The sequence below is a fragment of the Lutra lutra genome, chromosome 1, assembly GCF_902655055.1.
Source record: "Lutra lutra chromosome 1, mLutLut1.2, whole genome shotgun sequence".
Taxonomy (NCBI): domain Eukaryota; kingdom Metazoa; phylum Chordata; class Mammalia; order Carnivora; family Mustelidae; genus Lutra; species Lutra lutra.
In genome coordinates, this window is record NC_062278.1 from 113,316,285 (window position 1) to 113,340,200 (window position 23,916).

General features: G+C 43.3%; 2 protein-coding genes across 2 annotated transcripts in view; one reads left to right on the top strand and one right to left on the bottom strand.

The window, feature by feature from the left end:
- Positions 1-2,868: 2,868 nt before the first annotated feature.
- The window catches only part of P3H2 (prolyl 3-hydroxylase 2), a 152,728-nt gene continuing 131,680 nt past the window's right edge, over positions 2,869-23,916 (bottom strand). The window contains exons 8-15 of the mRNA XM_047732912.1: positions 23,430-23,524; positions 17,096-17,223; positions 16,444-16,539; positions 15,720-15,870; positions 14,744-14,861; positions 12,241-12,316; positions 7,063-7,203; positions 2,869-3,846 (exon numbers count right to left, since the gene is read on the bottom strand). Of these exons, the coding sequence (XP_047588868.1) occupies positions 3,754-3,846; positions 7,063-7,203; positions 12,241-12,316; positions 14,744-14,861; positions 15,720-15,870; positions 16,444-16,539; positions 17,096-17,223; positions 23,430-23,524 (898 nt within the window). The 3' untranslated portion in view covers positions 2,869-3,753. The remainder of the gene's footprint in view (positions 3,847-7,062; positions 7,204-12,240; positions 12,317-14,743; positions 14,862-15,719; positions 15,871-16,443; positions 16,540-17,095; positions 17,224-23,429; positions 23,525-23,916) is intronic.
- Positions 13,189-14,345, top strand: LOC125102144 (hsc70-interacting protein-like). The gene has a single exon (XM_047732926.1). It carries the CDS (start codon positions 13,189-13,191, stop codon positions 14,296-14,298), a length of 1,110 nt encoding a protein of 369 aa, XP_047588882.1. The 3' UTR covers positions 14,299-14,345.

A 23,916-nucleotide genomic window follows, 5' to 3' on the forward strand; every position in this document is an offset into this window, starting at 1 on the left:
CTCAGAATGTTTCATTATTTGGCATAAGGAATTGGTGAGGTGGCCCCCATTACCTCCTTCCTTGACGTCAGTGAGGGAGTTGTTCCCTGTGGCTGTCTCATGTGAAATATTTCAGCATTTGTACTTCAATTAAAACTCACAGGTATATATTATTAAATGGTAGTGACTCATTCCATGGCTTCTCCTCAACTGAATAAGTGCCAAAAAGTGCTTTGTGCCCAGTAATGACGGAGACTGTATTAAAACTAAAATTTCTTGTCAAATAAACTATATTCAGGACTCTGAAGAAAGCACCCCACATATCCAAGAATATCACTCTGTCCCGTGTCGGTGTTTTCTCAAGAAGAAATTTATGTTCAAGATTCTCTCCGCTTTGAAGGAAAAGGAAAAAGACACCTGACTAGAACCCTCTTTCATTCTGTGAGTTTCATGAAGGCAGAGCCTGGCACATGGAATTTTTTCCAAAGTGGGGCTGATCTCATTGAATTACACAACCTGTATTCAATACATCTCTGAGGAGAGAAGGGGAAATACGCCTTCACATATCACTCAGCAGGAAGATGAGAGAGGAGCAAAAGTTCAGATTTTATAAAAAATTGTAATTTTCTCTTCATATTAATGTATTATTTTATATTTAATATGTTTGGAAGCTTGGCCAAGGAAGGAAACAGCCCTCGTACTTCCCCCCACCTCCTGTTCAAAGGGCTGTATTCCTATCTCACACAAAAACATTCCAAGCTGAGTGACCACAGGCCGCAACTTCCTTTCACTGCTGTCCATGTCCTCATCTAGAAAGCAGGCCTCAGGATCTGTACCCAGAACACCTCCTTAGTTCTAGTGTATGAGCAAGCTCTGGCTTAGAAGCACCCAGAGCAGTAAGAGGGCGAAAATAAAAGCTTTGTGAAACTGCAGGCTTTTCACCCAATGGTCATCTGACAAGTGGAAGTTCCCCAAGTGGTTTAGCTGAAGAGGACTGGCCTTGAGGTCCTAGAAAGTGGGCCTTTCGGCCGGGGTGGTCTGCAGCACAGACAGTGCTGCTGAGTGAATGAGAAAAAGGCCCCCACTTCTGCACAGACCCACCTCTCCAGGTCCAGAGGCTGGGGAACAAGCACCTTCTCTGGCCAAATCAAAAAGCCCCCCCCCCCTCCTCTAGTGGCCGCCACCCTGGGCCAGACATTCTCACATAAACTCTACTTGGCAACCCTGGCTCAGATCGGCTTCAAGTCCTCCTATGACACTCCCTAACTCTCTGAACACAATTATGTCTGGTTGGATGGGGAGCTGATTAAAAAATAAGTGCAGGGGGGGTGTCTGGGTGGCTCAGTTGGTTAAAGCCTCTGCCTTTGGCTCAGGTCATGATCCCGGGGTCCTAGGATCGAGCTCCGCATTGGGCTCTCGGCTCAGCAGGGAGTCTGCTTCCCTCTCTCTCTCTCTGCCTGCCTCTCTGCCTACTTGTGATCTCTATCTGATAAATAAATAAAAATCTTAATAAAAAAAAAAGTGCAGGGCACCTGGGTGGCTCAGTAGGTTAAGCCTCTGCCTTTGCTCAGGTCATGATCTCAGGGTCCTGGGATCAAGCCCCACGTCAGGCTCTCTGCTTGGCAGGGAGCCTGTTTCCCCTCTCTCTCTGCCTGCTTGTGATCTCTCTCTCTCCTCTGTCAAATTAATAAATAAAGTCTTTTAAAAAAGTGGATACACGGTGTCCCAGGTGTACAACACCACGGGCGGCCTGAAAAACAGGAATCACCGCCCTGTGCAGTCAGCCCATGGCACGAGACGCGGACCCATAACACAGCTCTAGAGGCCGGCCTCCACTTTCTGTGGGGCAGAATCCCCACCTTGGTGCCAGAGACCCAGCCTCTCCTGGAGCTACCACGGCACCCAGGAAGCGGGAACAACAAGGGAGCCAAAGACTGTTTTCTTTGTTGATGCCTCGTTGCCAGAAAACAGAAATTAGATCTTGCCCAGATTCTCCTATCAGCAGATCTGTGTGCCAGCAAACACTTCTCTGTGAGACGGCAAACAGAGATCCGCCTTCCCAAAGCTTGGGGAGTTTTAGCCCTAAAATTGGGTTTAAAGTTTTCGAATCACATAGACGCAGGAGGAACCCCTTCCCAAATCTCAAAATGTTTGCGCAAGTAAATTTGGTGGTATTGGTGCCTATTTCTAAAATCGGCTTTGTTTGTGTCTTTTATTGGTTCGGTGTTGTATTTAAAGCAAGAGGCCAAAGGGCTTGGGAAACAATTATAAGCTGGTATGTCATTTTCAGAAAAGGAAACTGAAACCCAGAAAGGGAAAGACAGTAGCTCCAGGTCACACAGCAGGGCATACTGGACCCAGCTGGGATTATAACCTAACGTTCCTTCTCTTCTCCCAACTGAAGGTTGGGTGGAAAACAGATGGCACATAACTCACTGTGACTCAATTTTTCAGTCTCAAAGGATGAATGTGCTTAACCATCGACCAAGGTCATAAAAGGCAACCAATAAATGTGATTTTTCAGTGAACGTTTACATCTGATGGTTTTCTAAAGAACGACTACATGTACCAGTGCCCCTCCCAGAGGCAAGTAATCTCTGCCACCGGTTAGTAGCCTTCCCAAGACTGGAGCCACCTCAGCTCCACCCTGAATAATGTCTTTGCAAGGCTTCCTTAGCATTCTGGCCAGGGACCAGATGTTCTCTGCAGGAACACCTCTGCTAACCATTTCCGTGCCTTCCAAAGCAGTGTTTCCACTTTCCTTGTGGCCCTGAAACAGCAGCAAAACAAGTCATACCCCGGTGTTGTCCCTGGGCTGTCCCCAAAGCCACAAAACCATTACCTAAAGACACACCAAACATTTGGGAGAAGAAAACTAAATGCCAGGTGTTAGGATCAGCCTCCCTGTATTAAACAATCAGACACAAGCATGAATCTGGGAACTGGAGAGCAGCCGAGACAAGGGACACCAAAATACATGAAGCTGAAGACGGGAATCAGTCCGAAATCCACTTGTCTTACAAAATGTCCCTTCTCACCAATGGGCCCCACACTCAGGCAACATGTCAATGGTGTCCCAATTCAGGCGGATTGAAGATTTTCTTCCAAAGGCACGGGGGTGAGGAGTCATTCTACTTCAACCCCCTGAACAACCTTTTCTAAAGACACAAGTCTTAGGGCAGTCCTTCCTGGAGCACTGTGGAGGAGGAATCGAAGCTTCCAGTGCAAGTCTGCTCTCCGGGGAAAATACCAGGGCCAGTGACTCCACCAGGGCCCTGGCGAGGCTGGGCCCCTCCATCGCCTGCAGCACTCTTCTGAGAGGATCAGGGACACTCGAGGCAGCGCAGACCCCGCTGGGTGCTCCTCGGACTCCAACTTGTGGCCCCCATAATGGGAGAGGGTGTTGCTGAAGGGCATGGGGCCCGAAAGCCTTCTGAGTCCAATCACACGCTAACCTTAGAACCGGAGCACGCAGGACAGGTGTAGTGTTGCCAAGAACAAACTTATTCTTTCCTCCAGAGCTTTCGGATCTGTAGCAAAGGACGTGCACGTGCGTCATTGTGTGTGCGGAGGGGATGGGGACAGAAGATCCCATGAGAGACCGAGACAGACAGGCTGAGTGAGGCAAAGCGGGCATCAGCAGGCATGGCAGGGGGATCTGGCGACTCGGATTGACCTGTTAATTTATATCATGGCTCTGTACAAAAATAAAGGGGTTCTCATAAGATTAACAATTTAAATAAATATCTGATAGAACTTGTCTTTCCCTCGTTTTTATAGCTCATCCCTGGGGTTGATATTCAGTCCTTGCTTTCCTTGTTGTTCCTGATCCAGGATGGCAATCACTTCATCGGCCTGTATCCGCTCCTGCAAAACAGGTAACCGACACATTTCTGTTACAGGAACCATGGTCAGTCCCAGCGGCAGGTGCTTCCCAAACACTTCTGAGCATCTTTTTGTGCAGAGATGGGAGCTAGGTCCGGTTCAGGAACCTCATCTCCATCTCCCCAGTGGTGCCTTCTCCTGACTTCCTTATGTCTTAAGCAGTAACTTTTCCAAAATTTCTCTCTTCCCCGGAAGTCTTATGTAGTCAACCGACTAGTACCCTTTCTACACTGTGGTTCCACGGGCATCAATCCAGCGTTCCAGCCAGAGTCAGCATTTTCTCCCCCACACACCTATGCCGGTCCTGTTCACCAATTCTCTCTCAGTCAAGACCGCCTCTGCTCACCTGTTTGCCCTCCAAGCCCAGCCATGGCTCCTTGGACCAGATAAATCACCAAGTCCTGTCTGTTCTCCCTCCAGTTTCTACCCCCTTTACAGTGCCCGCTATGGCTGCCTGAGTTTAGGGCAGGATTTCTCGACCTTGGCACTCCTGACATTTTAGGCCAGAGAATTCTTTGTTGTTGGGTGCAGTCCCAAACCTAGTAGAATGTTTAGCAGCAGCCTTGACCTCTGCCCATTATGGGGACCTGGTAGCGCCACCCTCCAAGTCTTGACAACCAAAAACGTCTCTAGCCCTTGCCGAATGCACCCTAGGAGGCCAAATCAGTCCCACTAGAGAACGGCAGATTTGGGCTGTCACCACCTCTTAGCCCAAATGCTGAAGCTTCCAGATCGTACCCCCATTTGACACCCGGCTCGCATGTGCTTCTGAGGGGCCCCTAGCATTTCGGTCCCAACCACACCACCATCTGGTTCATGCTCACAACCCTTGTACCGGTTCCTGTTGTTTGATGTTCCAGGCTTCCAATATCGCGCATTCTTCAGAGTCTACAATGCTAACTACTCTTTGAGAATTGATACCTTTAAAACAACCTATAACCAGCAGGGAAATCTGCCAGCTCTGCTGACTCCTTCATAGGCTTTCCTTGCTCAGGGATTCCATCTGAGAAGAGGTGCCCAACTCCGGACTCCGAAAGTTTGTTGCACATTCGAATTACCTGGGGAGCTTTTAAAGCTCTCCATACCTAGGTCACACTCTCTATCAATTTAGCCAGAATGCTTGCAGATGGAGACAGATGTCAGTAGTCTGTAAAACTGCCCTGCTGATCACAATGTGGAGCCTGGGAATCCCATACGCTCAATTTTCCAGTAGTTGAAGAGGTTCTGGTCATTCTCTCCTGTGACCACTAGATGCCGCTACTGCTTGATTCTGGAGAAGTTCCCGAACCCTCTGAATTGGGAAGGAGCCAAGAGAATTTACTTTGTGTTAAGTTTATTTGATGGAAAATATCTTGGAAGAGAGTGTTGGGATACTGAGTAATGAAACGGACTCCACGTTTGCTGAATTGAACACTAGAGAGAGAAAAGAGTGTGGTGATGTTCCAAGAGTTTGTCTCGTCTTCCCCATCTGCTCATTTGCCTAGATTCCCTGGTACAGGAGCACAGTTGGGGGGGGGGTGGGGTGGAGGCAGGGGAGGTGCTGATGTTTCAGAGTGGACGAGCACAAGGAAAGAAAGGAATCACAGTTGAGGAAGACTGTTCAGTGCCTCTTGAAGTTCTCAGAACTGAGTGTTCTGCCTGCCACCAGCCCCTGCAGTCAGGACCAGGACACTTGTCCCTTTGGGCACCCGGCTATCATCTCCCCAGCAGGGAGTGAGCCTCTACAAGTCAGTCTTCCTTGATGCTCCCTATAAAATGTGCACTGCTGTCTTAGATCTACTTCCTTGCGGACCTCTCCAAGCCCCTCATGGTCAGGGACAGTGCTTTGTCACCGTGGTACCCCCATGACCTACTGAGCAGGGTTGCCCAGGCACAGAGATCTTCCATAAACATCTGTGAAGTACAAGAATGCTTACAGAATGTGACCTAAAATCTGTGTGAGTTAGATTGGATGGCAAAATGCATGAGACACAGGAATGAATTTTAAACAGTTTCTGACTAAGTTGGATCCAATTTAGGTATCCAAAGAGAAAATTGGATCGAATGCTGTTTTAAAGACTAGATTTTCATAACTCATCAGTACCCGGGGCTGAAGGAGACGAAGACACCAGTTTAGCCCCTGCCGTGAAGTTTCAGTTTCAGTCTCAGTATCCCATGCCAAGCCTTTGACTGGAGGGACAAGGAACTTGCTACTTCCAGGGCAGACAACTCCACCAAAGGGTAGCAACAATTTTTAAGTCATTACTATGTTGAGCCAACATTTTCCTTCCACCCATTGGTCTTAACTCCTCCCTCTAAAGCCTCACAGAGAGAGACCATAAGCTCTGGTGGGGGGCATCCAGAAGGATGGGGTCCAGGTTAAGTGTCTACTTCCAGTATAATAAAAACTATATGTTAAATACAGTGTTTAAGTTAACAATAGTAAATAAAAACAAACTTTTCAGGTTTCGGGTTGACTCACCATCTCCTACACGTCTCATAAATTATTCAGTGCTCTTTTTATTTTTTATTTATTTTTTAAAAGATTTTATTTATTTATTTATTTATTTATGTATTTATTTGATAGAGAGGGAGAGAGTGAGCACAAGCAGGGGGAGTGGCAGGCAATCTTATTTCCTTTTCTACTTTGCTTTGAATTCCTCAAAGGGGAGCCCAAAGCAAGGACCCCAATGTGGGACTCAATCACAGGATCCTGGGATCATGATGAGAGCAGATGGCAGACGGTTAACCGACTGAGCCTCCCAGGCACCCCTCAGCGCTCGTCTTAATGATTTGTTGAGAAAATAGGTAAGTCTACCTGGTGCCCAGCAGAAAGCGTTTCTTCTCTCTTGATGCCACAGTTTGGTAATAAGCTCAAGACTAACTAGGGACTGCCATCACTATTTCCTCAAACGTTTTCTTATTAGAACCTCCCTGATCAAGAATTACCTTCCTAGCCCCTCTTCTTTCTCTCAGACTCACACTACACACAACAGCTGTGTAATTGCTTCATCATGAAAAATCTGTTCTTGCTTAGAAAACACAGCCAGTGTTGGAAACCAGAAAGAAAGGACTCTATAATAGTTTGATTGATTTTATGATCTCTAAGATCCCTGAAGGGTTATGAAACAATTAATGGACTTTTCAGATAAATCAGTTCACAAAGCAGGTCTTTGGGACATCTACTTGGCCTTCGGGGGGTGGGGGTTAGACACTCACCAATTCTCTGTAAAGTGGATCCAAGGTAAACCACAGAGCCACGGCACACCTCTGGCCCTTGGTGACTGCCTTCACTCCATGCGGGTTCTCTCCTCCAGAAGAGAAGCTGACCATACGGCCACACTTTGGTTTGATAGAGGCCTGAGGAAGAAGGTGAAAATGAGACTCTCCTTTCCATATCAGGAGCATCTCTACGACCCCTTTCTCCATCCTTCTATGGGATTATTTAGGTCAAGTTTTGAATCAAGGAATAATGGAATCCTGGGCTGGAGTAGACATGGGTTGGTTCAATTTCCTCACACGTGAAACAAAGGTAAGCTCGGAATAAGGTGTGATTCAGACATTAAAGTGTTCAGGTAAAATGGCTGGCACAGTCAAGGGCACAAAGTCACTGCCCAACACAGGCGACCCTATGGCTGACAAACTCCATGGAGACAAAGGCTCTTTTTTACTTTATTTCCCGACCTTTAGCTCTAGCACAGAATCTGGCATATGGCAGCTGCCCATTTAATATCTGGGGAATGACAAAAACAAGTCAAAGAGTGCACAAGAGTGCTGGTACCTTTTATTACTGATCTAGGTAGTGGCTCCATGGGTGCACATTTTTCATGCCTCAATTGTACGTGTCTGGTTTGTGAGCCTTTCATAACATGAAGATTTTTAAAAGTCAAGTCTAATGCCATATGATACTTTAGTTCCCACTATAGTATTCCTGCCCACTGGTGCTCAGTGAATTCACTCTCCTCCTTGGAGGGACCTATTCCATGGCCTCCAGGCTCTGCAGTGATGAACACAGTCCTTCCAAGCTTGTGCTCAGGTGAAACTACTCAGTAATGTTCAGGGGAAGAGGGCAGAGAGAGAAGAGGAGTGAGGACAGTGAGAGTGTCCGATCAAATGAGCGGGTTCTCCAGACTAGTGAACTGAGCAACAGAATATAAGGGGCCTGGCATCTGTATTTTAAGAAGTGTCTGATGTCATCCAAAATCTATAAAGAACTTATTAAACACAAACCCAAAGAACAAAGAATCCAATCAAGAAATGGGCAGAAGACATGAACAGACATTTCTGCAAAGAAGACATCCAGATGGCCAACAGACACATGAAAAAGTGCTCCACATCACTCGGCATCAGGGAAATACAAATCAAAACCACCATGAGATATCACCTCACACCAGTCAGAATGGCTAAAATTAACAAGTCAGGAAATGACAGATGCTGGCGAGGATGCGGAGAAAGGGGAACCCTCCTACACTGTTGGTGGGAATGCAAGCTGGTGCAACCACTCTGGAAAACAGCATGGAGGTTCCTCAAAAAGTTGAAAATAGAACTACCCTATGACCCAGCAACTACACTACTAGGTACTTACCCCAAAGACGCAAAGGTAGTCATCTGAAGGGGCAGGTGCTCCTGAATGTTTATAGTAGAAAAATGTCTGCAATAGCCAAACTATGGGAAGAGCCCAGATGTCCATTGAGAGATGAACGAATAAAGAAGATGTACACACACACACACACACACACACACACACACACACACACACACTGGAATATTATGCAGCCATCAAAAATGAAATCCTGCCATTTGCAATGACATGGATGGAACTAGAGGGTTAGAGGGAAAATTATCATATGATCTCACTGATTTGAGGATTTTGAGAAATAAGATGGAAAATCATAGGGGAAGGGAGGGGAAAATGAAATAAGATCGAACTGGAGAAGGAGACAAACCATAAGAGACTCTTGGTCTCAGGAAATAAACTGAGGGTTGCTGGAGGGGAAGGGGCTGGGAGGAATGGTGTGGCTGGGTGATGGACACTGGGGAAAGTATGTGCTATGGAGAGTGCTGTGAACTGTGTAAGACTGATGAATCACAGATCTGTATCTCTGAAGCAAATAATACATTATAAGTTAATTTTTTAAAGACTAAAAAAAAAAGCATCAGATGTCAGTAGAGTTCAATTTTCTGAGAAACACAGAAACAGTACTCATTCCATAGCAGAGCTTAGAAAAGTAGAGTAAAAGAAAAAAAAAAAATCCTACTATTTGATGACATGGGCCCATTTTAAGGAGTTATTTTCTGCATTGACTTGGATTGATACATGCCCATTAGAAGAACCTTTGGTTTCCTTCACCATAAAAGGGGATGGCTATGTGTTTTCACTGCCGGCTTCAGGAGGAATATTTAGAAATTTCCTGAGGTCCTTGGATGCTGCCTAACATAGGTATCCCTAGACTGTAAGATACACATGGGAGGTCAGAGGGAGGTGGAGAAGTCAAGAAGTCTGAAACCTGTGTGTGTGTGTGAGAGAGAGAGAGAGAGAGACGAGCAGAGAAAAGCAGTCACCTTCTGGTTACTCTTCTCTTCACAATAATTGAGAAGTGATTTGTCTTTCCTGGAGAGAGTTGATTTACTTATGCTGCTTTGTCAAGATGACTTTTCGGATGCAAATCTGAAGAGTTCGCTACTTATGGGTGCCTTTGGTATCAATCTGATTTCATTTCCCTGGAGAAGGAATTTGTTGTACGTTCCACGTAGAAACAACAAAATTAATGATACTTGAAACACATGAAGTAGGATAGGAAAGCCTTCCCATATACACAGCTTTAAGATCTAGTTTCCGGTTTTCTGGGAGGCTCATTCCTGAGTGCTGGTCTGGGCCCACTCAACCACATGTAGGCGCCATTGCTTCTATGTGACCATCAAGGGTCACCAGTAACATTTTACAGTATTAAAGATAGGATGTGGGGACAACTTGATGCCTTATCTCTGATGGAACAGGAGGAATTGAAAGAAGTTTTTACACATGAAGAACTTGGGAAAGTTTAAGAGAAGACACCATCAGCTGCCTGAAGCATTTGGAATTGATTAGAGGTACATAGGTTCGCAAGTCTCCGTGACTGATCTTATCAAATGGAGAGTGTCACCTGTTACACATTAGCCACGGAAAGGAATAAACAAGCTTCATTTATGACATGACTTTTACAGGAAAATATGTCCTGAAGTTTAGATGATTGTAAACATACTTTTGGAACACAGTTTATATTGAATTTAATTTTTCGTGATGCAAATAGAACTTATTAAATCTCACCTCTCCCAAATTTGCACAGAGGAAACCCAAATCCCAAAATACTTATGTTTCACAAATATGCTGGTGTTGAAAATGATCTATGTATCTTCCAAGTATGATAAAGGAACATTCCTTTTGCTTTCCATCTAACTGATGATTCAAAGTCAGAGAAGCCTTTGTGCTGTATTCATCTTGAATGAATGTAAATCTTTAGCCACCATTCAGTGAATTGTGTAATTCCCAGATTTTTCCAAAGTAAAGAACTTAGAAGACTTTTTTCCTTCTGTAGCCCCAAGTTGGGCCATTTCTCTGCTTCATTTGTCCCTTATGCCAAAGAAAGGAAAGCTGAAAAGTAAAGCTAATCATTTCTCTTTGTCATTAGGACTGATTACCTAAGAATTTTTATTATTAACAAAATGGTCCAAAAACTCCACTGTATGTATTAATCTGAAATAGAGCTAAATTGGGAAAAATGAATCTATCAACTTAGAGCTTTTCAATCAAAATACTGTTTAAATCAATTTTTCTTTTACTTTTTTTGGGGTGGGGGGGTGAGATTCAGTACGTTTTAAAATACTTACACCTTTCTCTTAAAAGTATAGCTATGTAGAAGATCAGGATTATATGCTTTCATATCTTTAAACAGCAGAATTACAGTTAACTTGCATTCAACAATTAATGAATTATTTGTTCTCACATGGTATTCCAGGCATCACTTGCTTTCAAACATTGGGCATTTCCAAATATGGCCACTAGATGGTGTAGAAGCAAAGAAATCTTTTCAACCTGTGATTTTTTTTTTTTTTTCCTTTCCAACTGTGTGAGCTGCAAGCACTTTAAAATCTGTTCTAGTGTTGGAAGAGCTCAGAAACCAAATGCTTTCTCCACAGAGACTTTTTTTTTTAATGGTAATTTTGTGTTGGGATTAGAAGCAATGATCTGGATCATCAATCCTGATTTAATTTTCCAGATCATGAAGCATTAAAATAACGGTTGATACTTAAGCTTTCACAACAAACCAAGAGGCATCATAACTTTTTAGATACACTTAATTGCAAGAAATGGTATGAAATATTTTTCTTAATTATTCCAAGGTTTCTGGACAATTTTAACCAGAATCTCCGCAGAGTTCTCTTTCAAAGCCAGTAGTACAGAATTTTTTATATCATCTGCTTATATCCTAGCGGTATGCCATGAATGATAGATGGGTATTTCACTATTAAGAAAAGGACACAAAATAGGAGAGCGAAAACATAATACTCGGAAAAAGCTGTGAAAATAGTATGTATAACCCCAAATCTTTGAAGTTTATCAGATACATGCTTCAACTATTTAGATTTTGTAAAGAGGAAAGATGTATCTCATAATCTATTTACATTTCAATTATATCCTCAATTGGAAAACGTGTTTTGCCTACCCTGGTGTATGCTCTTTGGCTTAAAGTCTAAAGGAGGTTGGCTCTATGGTCTATAACTCAGTAGACTGGTTTTCCAAAGGCATTGGTTTACCTCGTTGAAATTAACTGTTGCTTTTTACTTATGGAGTTGTGTTTAGAATGTCATCTTTAGTGTGTGTGTGTGTGTGTGTGTGTGTGTAATGTGTATAAATCAATTTTCAGATACAGGTTTACTTACAGTCACAAGCATATATATACGTACACAGTAATTTTGATAACTAGTGGTTTAGAGTGCAATGCTCAATCCAAGCATGGAGAACACCAGATTGTTCAAAAGCTATCCCACTGAATCTATTTGTCTAGTCCTAGGCATAGGTAACTTAGAAATAGGTGTTCTTGTGTTTCCATCAGACTACCTGACAAAGAATGAGAAGACCCAAGTTCTGATTTCAAGTCTAACACTAACTGGTCATGTAATCATGAGCAAATCCTTCATATACCTATTCTTTAAATTACCCATCTGTAAAATGGACTGGAAGATTTCACTGATGAATCCATCTCTAACATTTTATGATGTGTACATTCAGTGGCCAACTGTGCACCTTTTGAATTCTCAAGCTCAGATATTTGAAATCCAACAGTATGAATCCTCAGAAAAATAGCAAGACTGATATGAAGAAATGCCACAAAAATTTGCCTGTATAGTTTTACTTACCGTCACGGTCTTGGCATCCATCTCAGTGAAAATGAATTCCCCTCCTTCAAAGTCATCGTTCATATACAGGAGAGCACTATAAGAAAAAAGAGAAAACCATTTGTACAATTATGTGCTCACAACAGATTCATCAGAACATACTGGAGATGTAATAAACTGACCAGCCTGATTGGTCAAGTTTCCTTTGAACTGGACATTGAAATAACCGGCCCTCTCAACCCTAAAGAGTAAGATCAGATATAGTTTGGGTCATACCCCTGAATATTTACTTGTTTCACTTATGCTAACATTTTAATGATATTTTAAATTTCATCTCCCATTTCACTTTTTCCCAAGAAAACCTAACTAGATTTAATCAACTCCTTCGAACTTGCCCACACTACTTATAATTCTCTTCTTCCCTCTTACCTCTTATGCTTGTAACTCTAAAGGATGTATTCCCACCCACCCCCACCCCATGTAGCTAGAAAGCTCCAAGAGCTGTAGTCTTGCTAGGGGGTGTTCAATAAATGTTTTTGTATGGCACACTCTATGGCAGTAATTAACCACAATTAAATACATGGTGACTTCTCTTTAGACACTAGAACATCATCCAATCTTTCCTCAGAGTTTCCAGTTTCTTATTTCTAGAAGGCAGACATAGGTGAGTGATATTTTAAGACCCCTATGTGCCCTGGGACAGCAGACCCTTGGGTTCTCAGACTGAGATACATGTCCCACAAGGGATACGTTTCAGTGAAAGCCAAATGATCAAATAAGGAAACTCTACTTTTTAATATGAAAACAAAATGGGCATTTTATGGATTAAGGTACAACAAAAACGTGCTTGGATTTTTACGGTGAAAATCTGAGATGACCACTTCCACACGATCACGCTGAGCTAGTACCCGCGCCTGGAATCAGGTCGCAACCTCAACCGTCCCTGCCGCCTGACCCTGCCTCTGCCTCATGGACCCCGGCAAAGTGGGCAAGCTTCAGGCTTTCGTGAAAATGTGTAAGCAGGATCCGAGCATTCTGCACACCGAGGAAATGCGTTTCCTGTGGGAGTGGGTGGAGAGCATGGGGGGTAAAATACCACCTGCCACTCATAAAACTAAATCAGAAGACAGTATCAAGGAAGAAAAACCAGATAGTAAGAAGGTGGAGGAAAACATAAAGACAGATGAACCATCAAATGAGGAGAGTGATCTAGAAATTGACAATGAAGGTGTGATTGAACCAGATACCGATGCCCCTCAAGAAATGGGAGATGAAAATGTAGAGATAACTGAGGAAATGATGGATCAGGCAAATGATAAAAAAGTGGCTGCCATGGATGCCCTAAATGATGGTGAACTACAGAAAGCCATTGACTTGTTCACAGATGCCATCAAACTAAATTCTCGCTTGGCCATTCTGTATGCCAAGAGAGCCAGTGTCTTCATCAAAGTACAGAAGCCAAATGCTGCCATTGGAGACTGTGACAGAGCTATTGAAATAAATCCTGATTCAGCTCAGCCTTATAAGTGGCGAGGGAAAGCACACAGACTTCTGGGCCATTGGGAAGAAGCCGCACATGATCTTGCCCTTGCTTGTAAACTGGATTATGATGAAGATGCTAGTGCAATGCTGAAAGAAGTTCAACCGAGGGCTCAGAAAATTGCTGAACATCGGAGAAAATATGAGCGAAAACGTGAAGAGCGAGAGATCAAAGAAAGATTAGAAAGGGTTAAGAAGGCTCGGGAAGAACATGAGAGAGCCCAGAGGGAGGAAGACGCCAGACGACAATCAGGAGCTCAGTATGGCTCTTTCCCAGGAGGCTTTCCTGGAGGAATGCCTGGTAATTTTCCTGGAGGAATGCCTGGAATGGCAGGGGGGATGCCTGGAATGGCGGGAATGCCTGGGCTCAATGAAACTCTTAGTGATCCGGAAGTTCTTGCAGCCATGCGGGATCCAGAAGTTATGGTGGCCTTCCAGGAGGTGGCCCAGAACCCAGCGAATATGTCAAAATATCAGAGCAACCCAAAGGTTATGAATCTCATCAGTAAATTGTCAGCCAAATTTGGAGGTCAAGCATAATGCCCTTCTGACAAATAAAGCCCTTGCTGAAGGAAAAGCAACTTCGATCACCTAATGGATGTCGCAATAATACAAACCAGTGTACCTCCGACCTTCTCATGAAGAAAGCTGGGGTGCTGTGAAGAGAATCCCTACCCCTCTGCTCCCCAGGCAACTGAAACATTCTACAATTGTTGCCATTAGGGTATTCATTCAGATAATGTTTTCCTACTAGGAACTACAAACTTTAAACACTTTTTAAACCTTAAAAATATTTAAAAACATAAAAAAAAATCTGAGATGACCAAGTCCCTTCCTGGTTGTGGCTTCAGGAAGGTTATTTGGGAATCTCTGCTTCATTGAGATGAATCTGATGACAAGCCAAACAGATGAGGTTTTTAGTTTCCATGGAGAGTTGGTAACTGTTGAGCAAAAGCTTCATCAGTGAAGGTGGTGATGCTTGTACCTATAGTCCCGGAACGTGTACGCAGGAGGCTCCTTCCAACATTCGTTGGCCTCAGGATCCAACAGGCAGTTGTCAGCGTGGATGGGGTGACTGAGGTCCGTTCTTCTATCCTGCTGACCTGCCGGAAAAGGAAACAGGTGAGATGACAGGAGAGCAGGAACCTCCACCAGCCAAGCTGACAGCCTGTCTTCTCCCATCACTAGTGCCCTTTGTGAATTTGAGGAGATACAAGAGAGACCCACAGAGATGAACGAACCGACTGAGCTGTCAAGAGACGGGTCCTGCTTTGGTGCAAACTTGTGAAACTGTGGACAAATCACGCCTGCCTGTTCTCCTGTGAAAGTTTCTTGATATGAAGATACAAAATAAAAATTCCATGCATTCCATGGGTCAGACTTCATGCAGGAAAGACGAAGGAGAGGAGTGAAATGAAAATGTAAAAAGAAAAGTTTGATTCAGCTGAAAGTTCACATGTCAGTCTCCTCCCATGACATTCTTCTTCCTCTCCCACTCAACAGGGCATGGAAGAGAAGATCTAGGAGAGAAATCATGACAACAACCACAAGTGAGGCGGTCTCTGCCTTTTTAAGAACATTTCTTTGAAAAATCCCTTCATCTTCTATGCAACCACTTAACGCTTCAGGGTGTGATGGGGGACTATAATTTCCAGGTTCCTGGTTCCCTGCAAAGTGAAACCTAAAGCAGGAATGCCCTTCTCTGTGTGACTTTAAGCAAGTAGGGGAAATGGTTGTGAAAGGAAAGACAGGCAAAGTGATGGCCTTTTGGAACTTGAGGGGCTCAAACAAGGAGAAACAGAGGGAAGGGGGAGCAAAGAGTGAACAAGCTGCTTCTGTTTGGGGAATTTACAACTTTGCTAAACCATGAGTCTAACATGTAACAGAACATTGTTTTACATTTTTTCCATTCTCATTTCACCATGGGTAGGAGGGAAAATGTTCAGACTCTGGAATCTTACCAGACAGGGCTGTTCGGCAGACCATGTGTGTATAGGAAAAATACAGGGTTGAGTTCAGCATGAAATAGGATTCTACAATCTTTCGAGCCTTCTCGCTGATGTCATAAAACAGACGGGCACTCTTCAGGGGAACTCGGCCTTCGTAACCAAACTGAAGACAAAGAAGAGCATGAAATCGGGCTGGGTTGACCGGAAGGCGTGAGAAAAAACAGGCACTAGGTTCCAGTAAGGCAGTGTAAAGAGGATCACGTTTGCACTGACCAGTGGGAATACAGCCTTATGCTGCTCTTGGATTTGGGTTAGGAAAATGAGCCACTGAAATTCATCCTTCCTCATCACAGTGGGAACACTGAAACCTAATCTCTTCCTCTTGTCTCCTCTCAGAGAACACTCCTTTCTCCCCAACAACACATGATTTGGGGCAGAATCATCATGGGGTTCAGTACGTTTTTGCCATTGCCCCAGGATCTCCTTGAGGATGGGGAGGAGAGGGGGCTGTATATTATTTGTCAGATATGAATTTAGGATCTACAATGTTTGATAAGTTGATGACTCAATGAAGGGAACCAAGGAGTGATTTAAAACCATGGAGATATCATTTCATGCTTTCTCCCTTCACTTCTCCTGACACCTCTACCATCTTGACTCTCCTGTTTCCTGTGTCTACATGCACAGAAGGTATTTGATGGACTCTTAGGAACCCAAACCCAAGCTACGACTTTACTTTGAGTGCTTTCAGGACAGTTGCACCTTCAAACTTCTCATTGGGTGTATGGGGTGAAGTTTTCCCTCTGTATCCATCACCAACAAGCATGATTCCCTGGAAGCAAAATACAAGAAGATGCTTTCTTAATGACAGTGATGACTTCATCAGCTCTCCCTTTTTGCCCTGACTTCCAGGAAACTAAGGACCACAGTCAATGCTCAGACCCAACCTTATTTTATACCAGGATCCTGATATCATTAATTCTTCCCATCCAAAGAGGTATCTTCATTTAGACTTCACTCTCCATGTTCATCATGAAATACTAGATTTGTAGAAACAGGCTATCAATGTTCAATATATTGGTTAATTATTGATTAAAATGTAGAGATTTCCCAGTGACTTTATATGGTAGCAGAACACATGCTGAATGGCTATTGTCCTAGGTATAAAGTCACTAACTATTACAGATCCAGGAGTTGTGTCCAGATCTGGACAAAATTCAAATCATCCCAATGCAGGCTATGAAAATGCCCCCACACTGATGTCCTTGTCCTAAAGAAAGTGACATTTCAGGCCTGGTTTCCTGACTCCAAGTGAGACCAGGACCAGAGAGCTCCAGGGCTCCCACCAGGTCAGCTCCATCAGGCTCCCCTCCCACCCGGGTCCTCACACTGGCCACGCTGTGGAGCTCCCGGCACTGTTCCTCTGACAGGACGTTATCCAGGAGAACCCGCTGGGTCCCATTCAACTGTTCCGAGTTATAGACAAACGTGATGTTCTCATAGAGCAGAGGGCCACCTGAAGAGACAGAACATACCGTCTTCTCTGTTACCTCTGTTCCCAAGGTGGGGGGAGCACAGGACACCCATCAGTTTTCAATGTGAAATTCATGAGAATCAGTTTGCTCATGAATACTTTTGCTCATGAATACTTAAGAATGCAAAGACACGTTGGAATCTTGCTATGTACACTGTGGATTCAGGAAAAAGACAGATGTCTGACAACCAGGTTTCTCCATAACATCACAATAATGGTGTCACATTTGTACAGTATTGTGGGTTTGCTACACTATCTTTTCATTTGATTCCAGCAATGATCCTGCAAAGCAGACTAGGAATCTCACAGGATGATGTTCAGAGAACTTCTAGAATTTTCTTTGTAACTGCACACATCCTTCCCCACAACACTTGGATCCTCACCCTGTTAAAACATCACATTACTTGATCACATGTTTGTGCCCCCATACGTGACATATATACCGCAGTCTCACTGGTATGGAGAGAAATATCTTCACTAGAAAACTCAGCTGGTAAATGTACCATCAGGACAGCCACACCCAAGCCAGCCAACTCCTTCCTAGTCTCCTTCCCGCCACCTAATTGACTCTAAATGGTCTTGTTTGTGGAATTTTTTTTTTTTTTTTCTGTTCTCTGGGCAAATCTTTATATTACTTTCTATGCATGGGAAAGTTTCCTATAGGCCCTGGCTCTCTCCCTGGATAGGGCCCACAACTTCAAGAAATTAGCCCATGTGGGCTTTTCAAAAGGAGATGATTTGGGGTCATGCTTTAGGTGGTTAATGACAAAAATCTAGACCTGACCAGGCTCTTTCCTCACAGAGGACAGAACCGAAGGACGAAGCTTCTGTTGGCAAGGAAATCTTCAGCTGTAACGCAGTGCAACCAGCTTGAGCTAAAAAATTGAACAGAAATGGAAAAAAAAATGTTCTGGTCTTTATAAACTCCTAAGGGACCTGACACATGCCTGTCAATAATAAGAGTCCACCTGGGAGGGAGGCACGGGGAGGGCTCAGCTGTTCCCTTCTTCTCCCTCAATGGTCCCCAACACATGGGCCTACAGCACATCAGGTGAAGAAGGAAGAAACCAACGGAAATGGATGTCCCCTCTAGTCCTTTAAAATTAATTGGTGAAACTAAGGAACAGCACCACGTTTATTAATATTCTAGTTATGATGAAAGATTCATTACAGTCCACCATTAGTGGAGTATTAAGATAAAAAGACAGCGTCTCCCAATCTTTAATAATATATGGTTATCCGTTAAAGGAAAAGTTCCCTAAGGAGAGGCAGTGCTGACACATTATTTTATCCCAATTTTGCTTCCACACTTACAATTATAAAACTGTAAGTGTCGTATTTATTTATCTTTACAGTTTCATATAACTGTAATACCAAAAGCAATTCATAAGATTAAATAAAAGCAAGACCATAAAACTAACTAAATTCAAGTTAACAATATTAATGAAATGGTTAATGTTATTTTGCAGGAACCAAAAAGCTACATTCCACAGGAATGTTCTACTCACTGATCTGGCCCAGATTCTTTGGAGCCAGCATCCTTTATAGTATTTCTGATGTGTAATGACTCATTGCACTGCAACTTCTCTCGATTGCAATTACTATGAAGTTGTAGTGTACCATGATAAATTTGGGCCTTCGTCTGCTCCTGATACATTATTTATACATTTGTTGGGCTTCATATTTTGTTAGTCTTCAGCCACTGAAGTATCACCAACAGGTGCCAGTGGGTTAGTAGCCTCACCCACTGCAGTGTGAAGTCTCATGGTGGGACTTGGCTATCAGGTGGTTATTTACATGACCTGCTAGTTGCCCTTATTAATTTTTTTAGATTGTCACAAGAAATCTATAAATAAAGAATTTCTCAGATTCCAGGAATATGACCACAAGGTATAGTTTTAGTACCAATCTTTTGGATGAACAAAGAAAAATATATATATACACATACATACACAATTCAGTGTTTCTCAGCCTTTGTTCTGCAGAAAGCTTTTGATGAAAAGAGGAGTTTCTTGATCAAATATGTTTGGGAAGTATTAGGTTACATAAAATTTAAGAGGACTTCTTAGAACTTTTAATATGTAAATAGGCATGGATATCCTGACTATCAAGAGAGCATGAAGCAGTTATCTCCCTTAATTGAGCACAAAAACCAACTTTCCTTCCTCACTCCTTCTTTCCTCCTTCTTTCCTTCCTCCTCCTTCTTTCCTTCTTCCTCCTTCCTCTCTCCTTCCTTTCTTCCTTCCTCCCTTCCTTCTTCTCTCCTTCCTTCCTTTGGTCCTATGGCAGAGAGACTGTAAGACGGCCCCCTGATGATCACTGCCTCCTGGGATTCATGGGCTTACGTAACTTGCTTTTCTCAAGTGTGAGTGGGGACTGGAATACACTTCTAACAACAGAATATGGCAAAGGTGATGGGGCATCACTTCTGTGACTGAATTACATGAGACTGCAACTTCCATCCTGCTGGCAGAGTCTGCCTATTGCCTTCTCAGCTTTCATTGTAGACAGACTCATGCAGCAAGGAATGAGGAGGCCTCCTCCAGCCAGTGGTCAACTAGGAACTGAGGACCACTGTCCACTAAGACTTTAGGAATGAAATTCTATCTTCTGAGCTGAGAAGAAGATAGTTCCCCAGTCAAGTGAGACCTCAGAGATGATCAAAAACTTGAGGGAAGCCAGTGCCAGACTGTGAAGCAAGGGACCTTGACAAGCTACCCCCAAATTTCTGACCCCCCAAAATGTGGGATAGTGAATGCATATTATTGTAAGCTGCTACATTTGTGATTTATTTATTTATTTATTTTGGCAGCAATAAAGACCAGGAGAACATTCCTCTCCCCAACAGGACCTCTTAACATAAAACACAGGTTGTTTGGGAAAAGTTGCTCTAATCTACGTAGCTGTTTAAGATCCATAGCCAAATTAAGGCAGTTTCCCAAATATTTGGAAAAGTAAACCACATATTCCATTCCCACTTAGAAAGGTAAAAGAGGTGTTCCTTCAACAAGAAAGACAAGCGACTTGTCGGTTCACTGAAAAGCACTTCTAATATAAAAGTCAAAAAGAAATGGATGACAGATAAAGGGTTGAGTGAACCAGGTTGGTTTGTATTATATCATATTTTTTCCTTTCCTCTCTTGAGAGTATATGAACTTTAAATATAATGACCTGATTTTCAAGAGACAACTTTTAACAGTTACTAAAACTAAAACATTTAGAAAAATGTCTATCATTCCTAAGTTCTGTAGAAGTATTTGTTATTACAATGTTGATTATTTAGTATTATAGGAATATATGCCTGGTCTATTATGTTAAGTTCTAAGTGTGGCATCTTAATAAGTATAAAGGAGTATATTTTCAAAGGGCTACAGGGACATTGCCAGTTCTCCTAGTCACACCACATGGAACATACAAAGATCAGGAGAAGGGACAGAGTACAAAGGAGTCTTAACTACCCGCCCACTCATAGCTTCAGGCAGAATCCATACTAGAAACCTGCCTTTCATGTAGTTAACACAATCACCACTGAGCATAGACTTTTATACAGAGGCTTCCCACACATGCATTTCACAAGACACAACCAACTACCCACCCACTAGCCAAAAGGAAAAAAAAAATAGAAGAAGAAGAAGAAGGAGGAGGAGGAGGGAGGAGGAGGAGGGAGAAGGAGGAGGAGGAGTGAGGAGGGAGGAGGAGGAGAAGGAGGGAGGAGGAGGAAAAACAAACACTGTCATTGAAACACACACATGTAGTATGTGACTAGTAGCACACCAGACAGAGGAAAACATTAAAATAAAAATAAAACTGTGGTCCAATAAGTTGTGGTTCCTGGGGCCTGATCTGATGGCTTCAGCCAACTCCTAACCACAGCTCAAGGAGATTTAGCTAAACAACTTAATTCTTCTCTCATTCATAAAGTATGTGCCTGGCTCGGATTCTCCAGTTGCAATAAAGAGGGATCATCTAGGAAAATACTCCTTTGTGCTCACCGCCTGTGGCTCACATGGCAAGAAGCAGCATTTTACCATAAATATTACAGTGTCCTACAAGTCACAACAGGGATGTGCTAAGTAACCAGACCTTATGTGAGCACAGCCCTTTACCGTCTACAGAAGACTTTTCACACTGTTCCTCAGCACAAAGTTGTTGCCCTTCTTTTACAGCTGAAGATCACAGAGCCCAAAGACCTCAAGTCTCTAGGTGTCCATCACACCACAGCACAATAGACTAACCAATCCTGGAAACTGGGATGCCTGATTCCAAGTTCAATGTCATTTCTACTATACTGACGGGGATGATTGTGGAGCAGGACCTTTGGAAACTGGCACGTGAAAGGAGAATGGGTAAGGGATGGGTGTTCTTAGTTTCATGATAGGCATATTCCGTGGACTGGAGTCTGTCTGGGACATGGTCCTGGGCCACTCCTGTAATGCTTCGGAGAAGTCCAGTGCAAATGCTACTAATTGCCGTCAGGCAACCAAGTAGATGACAGTCGCTTTGTGGAGGAGGAGAAAAGCTGAAATATAGTCTACTCTGTGAAGCATGCAAGCTTTCTTACCTCCCTGACATGTGCTTGGAGCCAGACTGAGATAGGAAAGCGTTTTCTGGTTGGGAACTTTGCCTCTGTCTACCACTGTTCTTAATTTAGAAACTATTTAAATCTCCAGTGACTCCACAGAAGTCTTTCCAGTGGTTTCCCAGAGGACATCCTAAGATTCAGTAGCCCATTCAACTAAGCAAACTCTACAGAAATGATAGACTTTGGTAGCCCAGCCAGTCACGGTCTCTCCCCCTCCTGGGTATAGTCTCCTGATCTACTCTTCATGCTAGCCTTCCTAGTCAGCTGCTGTACATCAAAGTCCTGGGGAGCCAGGGGGAAAAAAAAAAAAAAAAAAAAAAAAAGCTTTGAAATTTGGCAACCATCCCGGAGTTTCCCAAACCTTTACAGCAAAGTGCTGGCTTCCTGGCACGTACTTCCTGGGTGATTTCTCAGCTAAAAAGCAACACGAACTCTGGCTGACCATGGAACTCTGGCATTTGTAGAACAGCTTAGGCTTTGTGGCTACAAACTGGGGGCCAGGTCAGATTAGATGAGTGTTTTATCCTGTTTACTGCCTCAAACTGACTTGGAAGCTGAGGAAGGAAAGGGCTGGGAAATGTGAGAGCTGTGGAGAGCCAGATGTTTTCCAATCAGCTGGAGGAATGTGCTGTCACACTATCTTGTGGGGGAAAGGAGTACTGTACTTCTCAACGCAGGTTTTTAAAACCTGCTTATCTTGCTGTTATTTAATCAATAAAGGATGCATTTTGGATCTCTAGACACTTTTATGTTCCACCTCCAGCTAAGTAAGGGAAAATGGGATCTAGATCTGGATTCAAAAACCTGGGTTCGAATGCCTGCTCAACCCATTATGAGCTGTGAGACACTGGACGTGCCACTGTATCTCCGTGGGCCTCAGTTTTCTTGCCTGGAAAGTGGGGACAGTTGTCTCATATGAGATGCTTCCAGTATTCAAATGAACTGTGTATAAATTTGCCTGAGAAATTATAAATTATAACAACATTTAGCTTTATCTAAAAACTACTTTGACAACACTCTACATGTGTTTCTATGAATTTTGATCTGACGTAAATATATCACGTTCTGCTCTCTCCATGTCTGTGCCTTTGTTCCATTGTTTTATCCACTAATATGGCTTCCTCCACACCACTGTCAATGCAACCTAAATTCTACTCACCACTCGGAGTCCTGCTCGAATATATGTGCTTCAAGCACCGTAGATGAACTCAGCTGATAGTCCTGTGACCTGTCTCTTCAAGTTCCTCTGATGTGCAGTATACTCTGTACTGTCTGGCATTCACTCTCTAGGTTACAGAAGCCCCGTGACCTCTCCAAGCCTCAGGTAATCAACTGATCATTCTGTCCCTGCCTAGTCCACAGGACTCCTGTGGGCAACAGATAAGGGAGTGAATCTGGAAACACTTTTGTTGGAAACCAAAGGTGATGACATACAAATCTGAGACACTGTTTTCAAGTCTTGCTTTCAGAATGTCATAAAATATAGTAGCTTAGTCCTACTCCTTAGTTTCCAGAGAAAGTGGACTCTTCCTTAATTTAAATAACAACGAGCCAAGTCCAACCTCCTCCTTTCCCTCCTGTAAGCAGAAGTACACAGATACTTACCCTCTCTTAAGTCTCGATCTATCTTGGGCGATGACTTTTTCCCCATTGATAATCCATGAACTTCTGCCCCTTCCACGTTCACTCCTGAAGGGACCCTGCCCATTAAAAACAATTGAAATGGAATTTCCCACTGATTAAGGATGTTCAAAGACAAAGGGCACCTTACTCTTCTTAGCACCCTTTTTTTTCTTGACAGTTAATTGTATCCATAACTTCACCCTTCTTGAGATTAGACATTAAGTCTCAAAAGAGCAGAAAAATATTAGCACGTACATCTTTGTAATGCTTGGAGTGTTGTTATTTTTGTCCTGAGCATAGAGCACACCCCAAACAATAGCTGAACTGAAATAAAGCATGATCTCGTGCAGTGGTTCTCGACTATTCCAAAAAAGAAGACACAAGTTTCAAACTTGGCAAATATACAAATCACAGCATGATATCCTTTCAATATACACAGACTGAACAAATCCAACTGTGCATGTCTACT

What these genes read in the sequence shown, in the direction of transcription:
- LOC125102144 (XM_047732926.1), top strand. Translation starts at nt 13,189, where the DNA reads ATGGACCCCGGCAAAGTGGGCAAGCTTCAGGCTTTCGTGAAAATGTGT.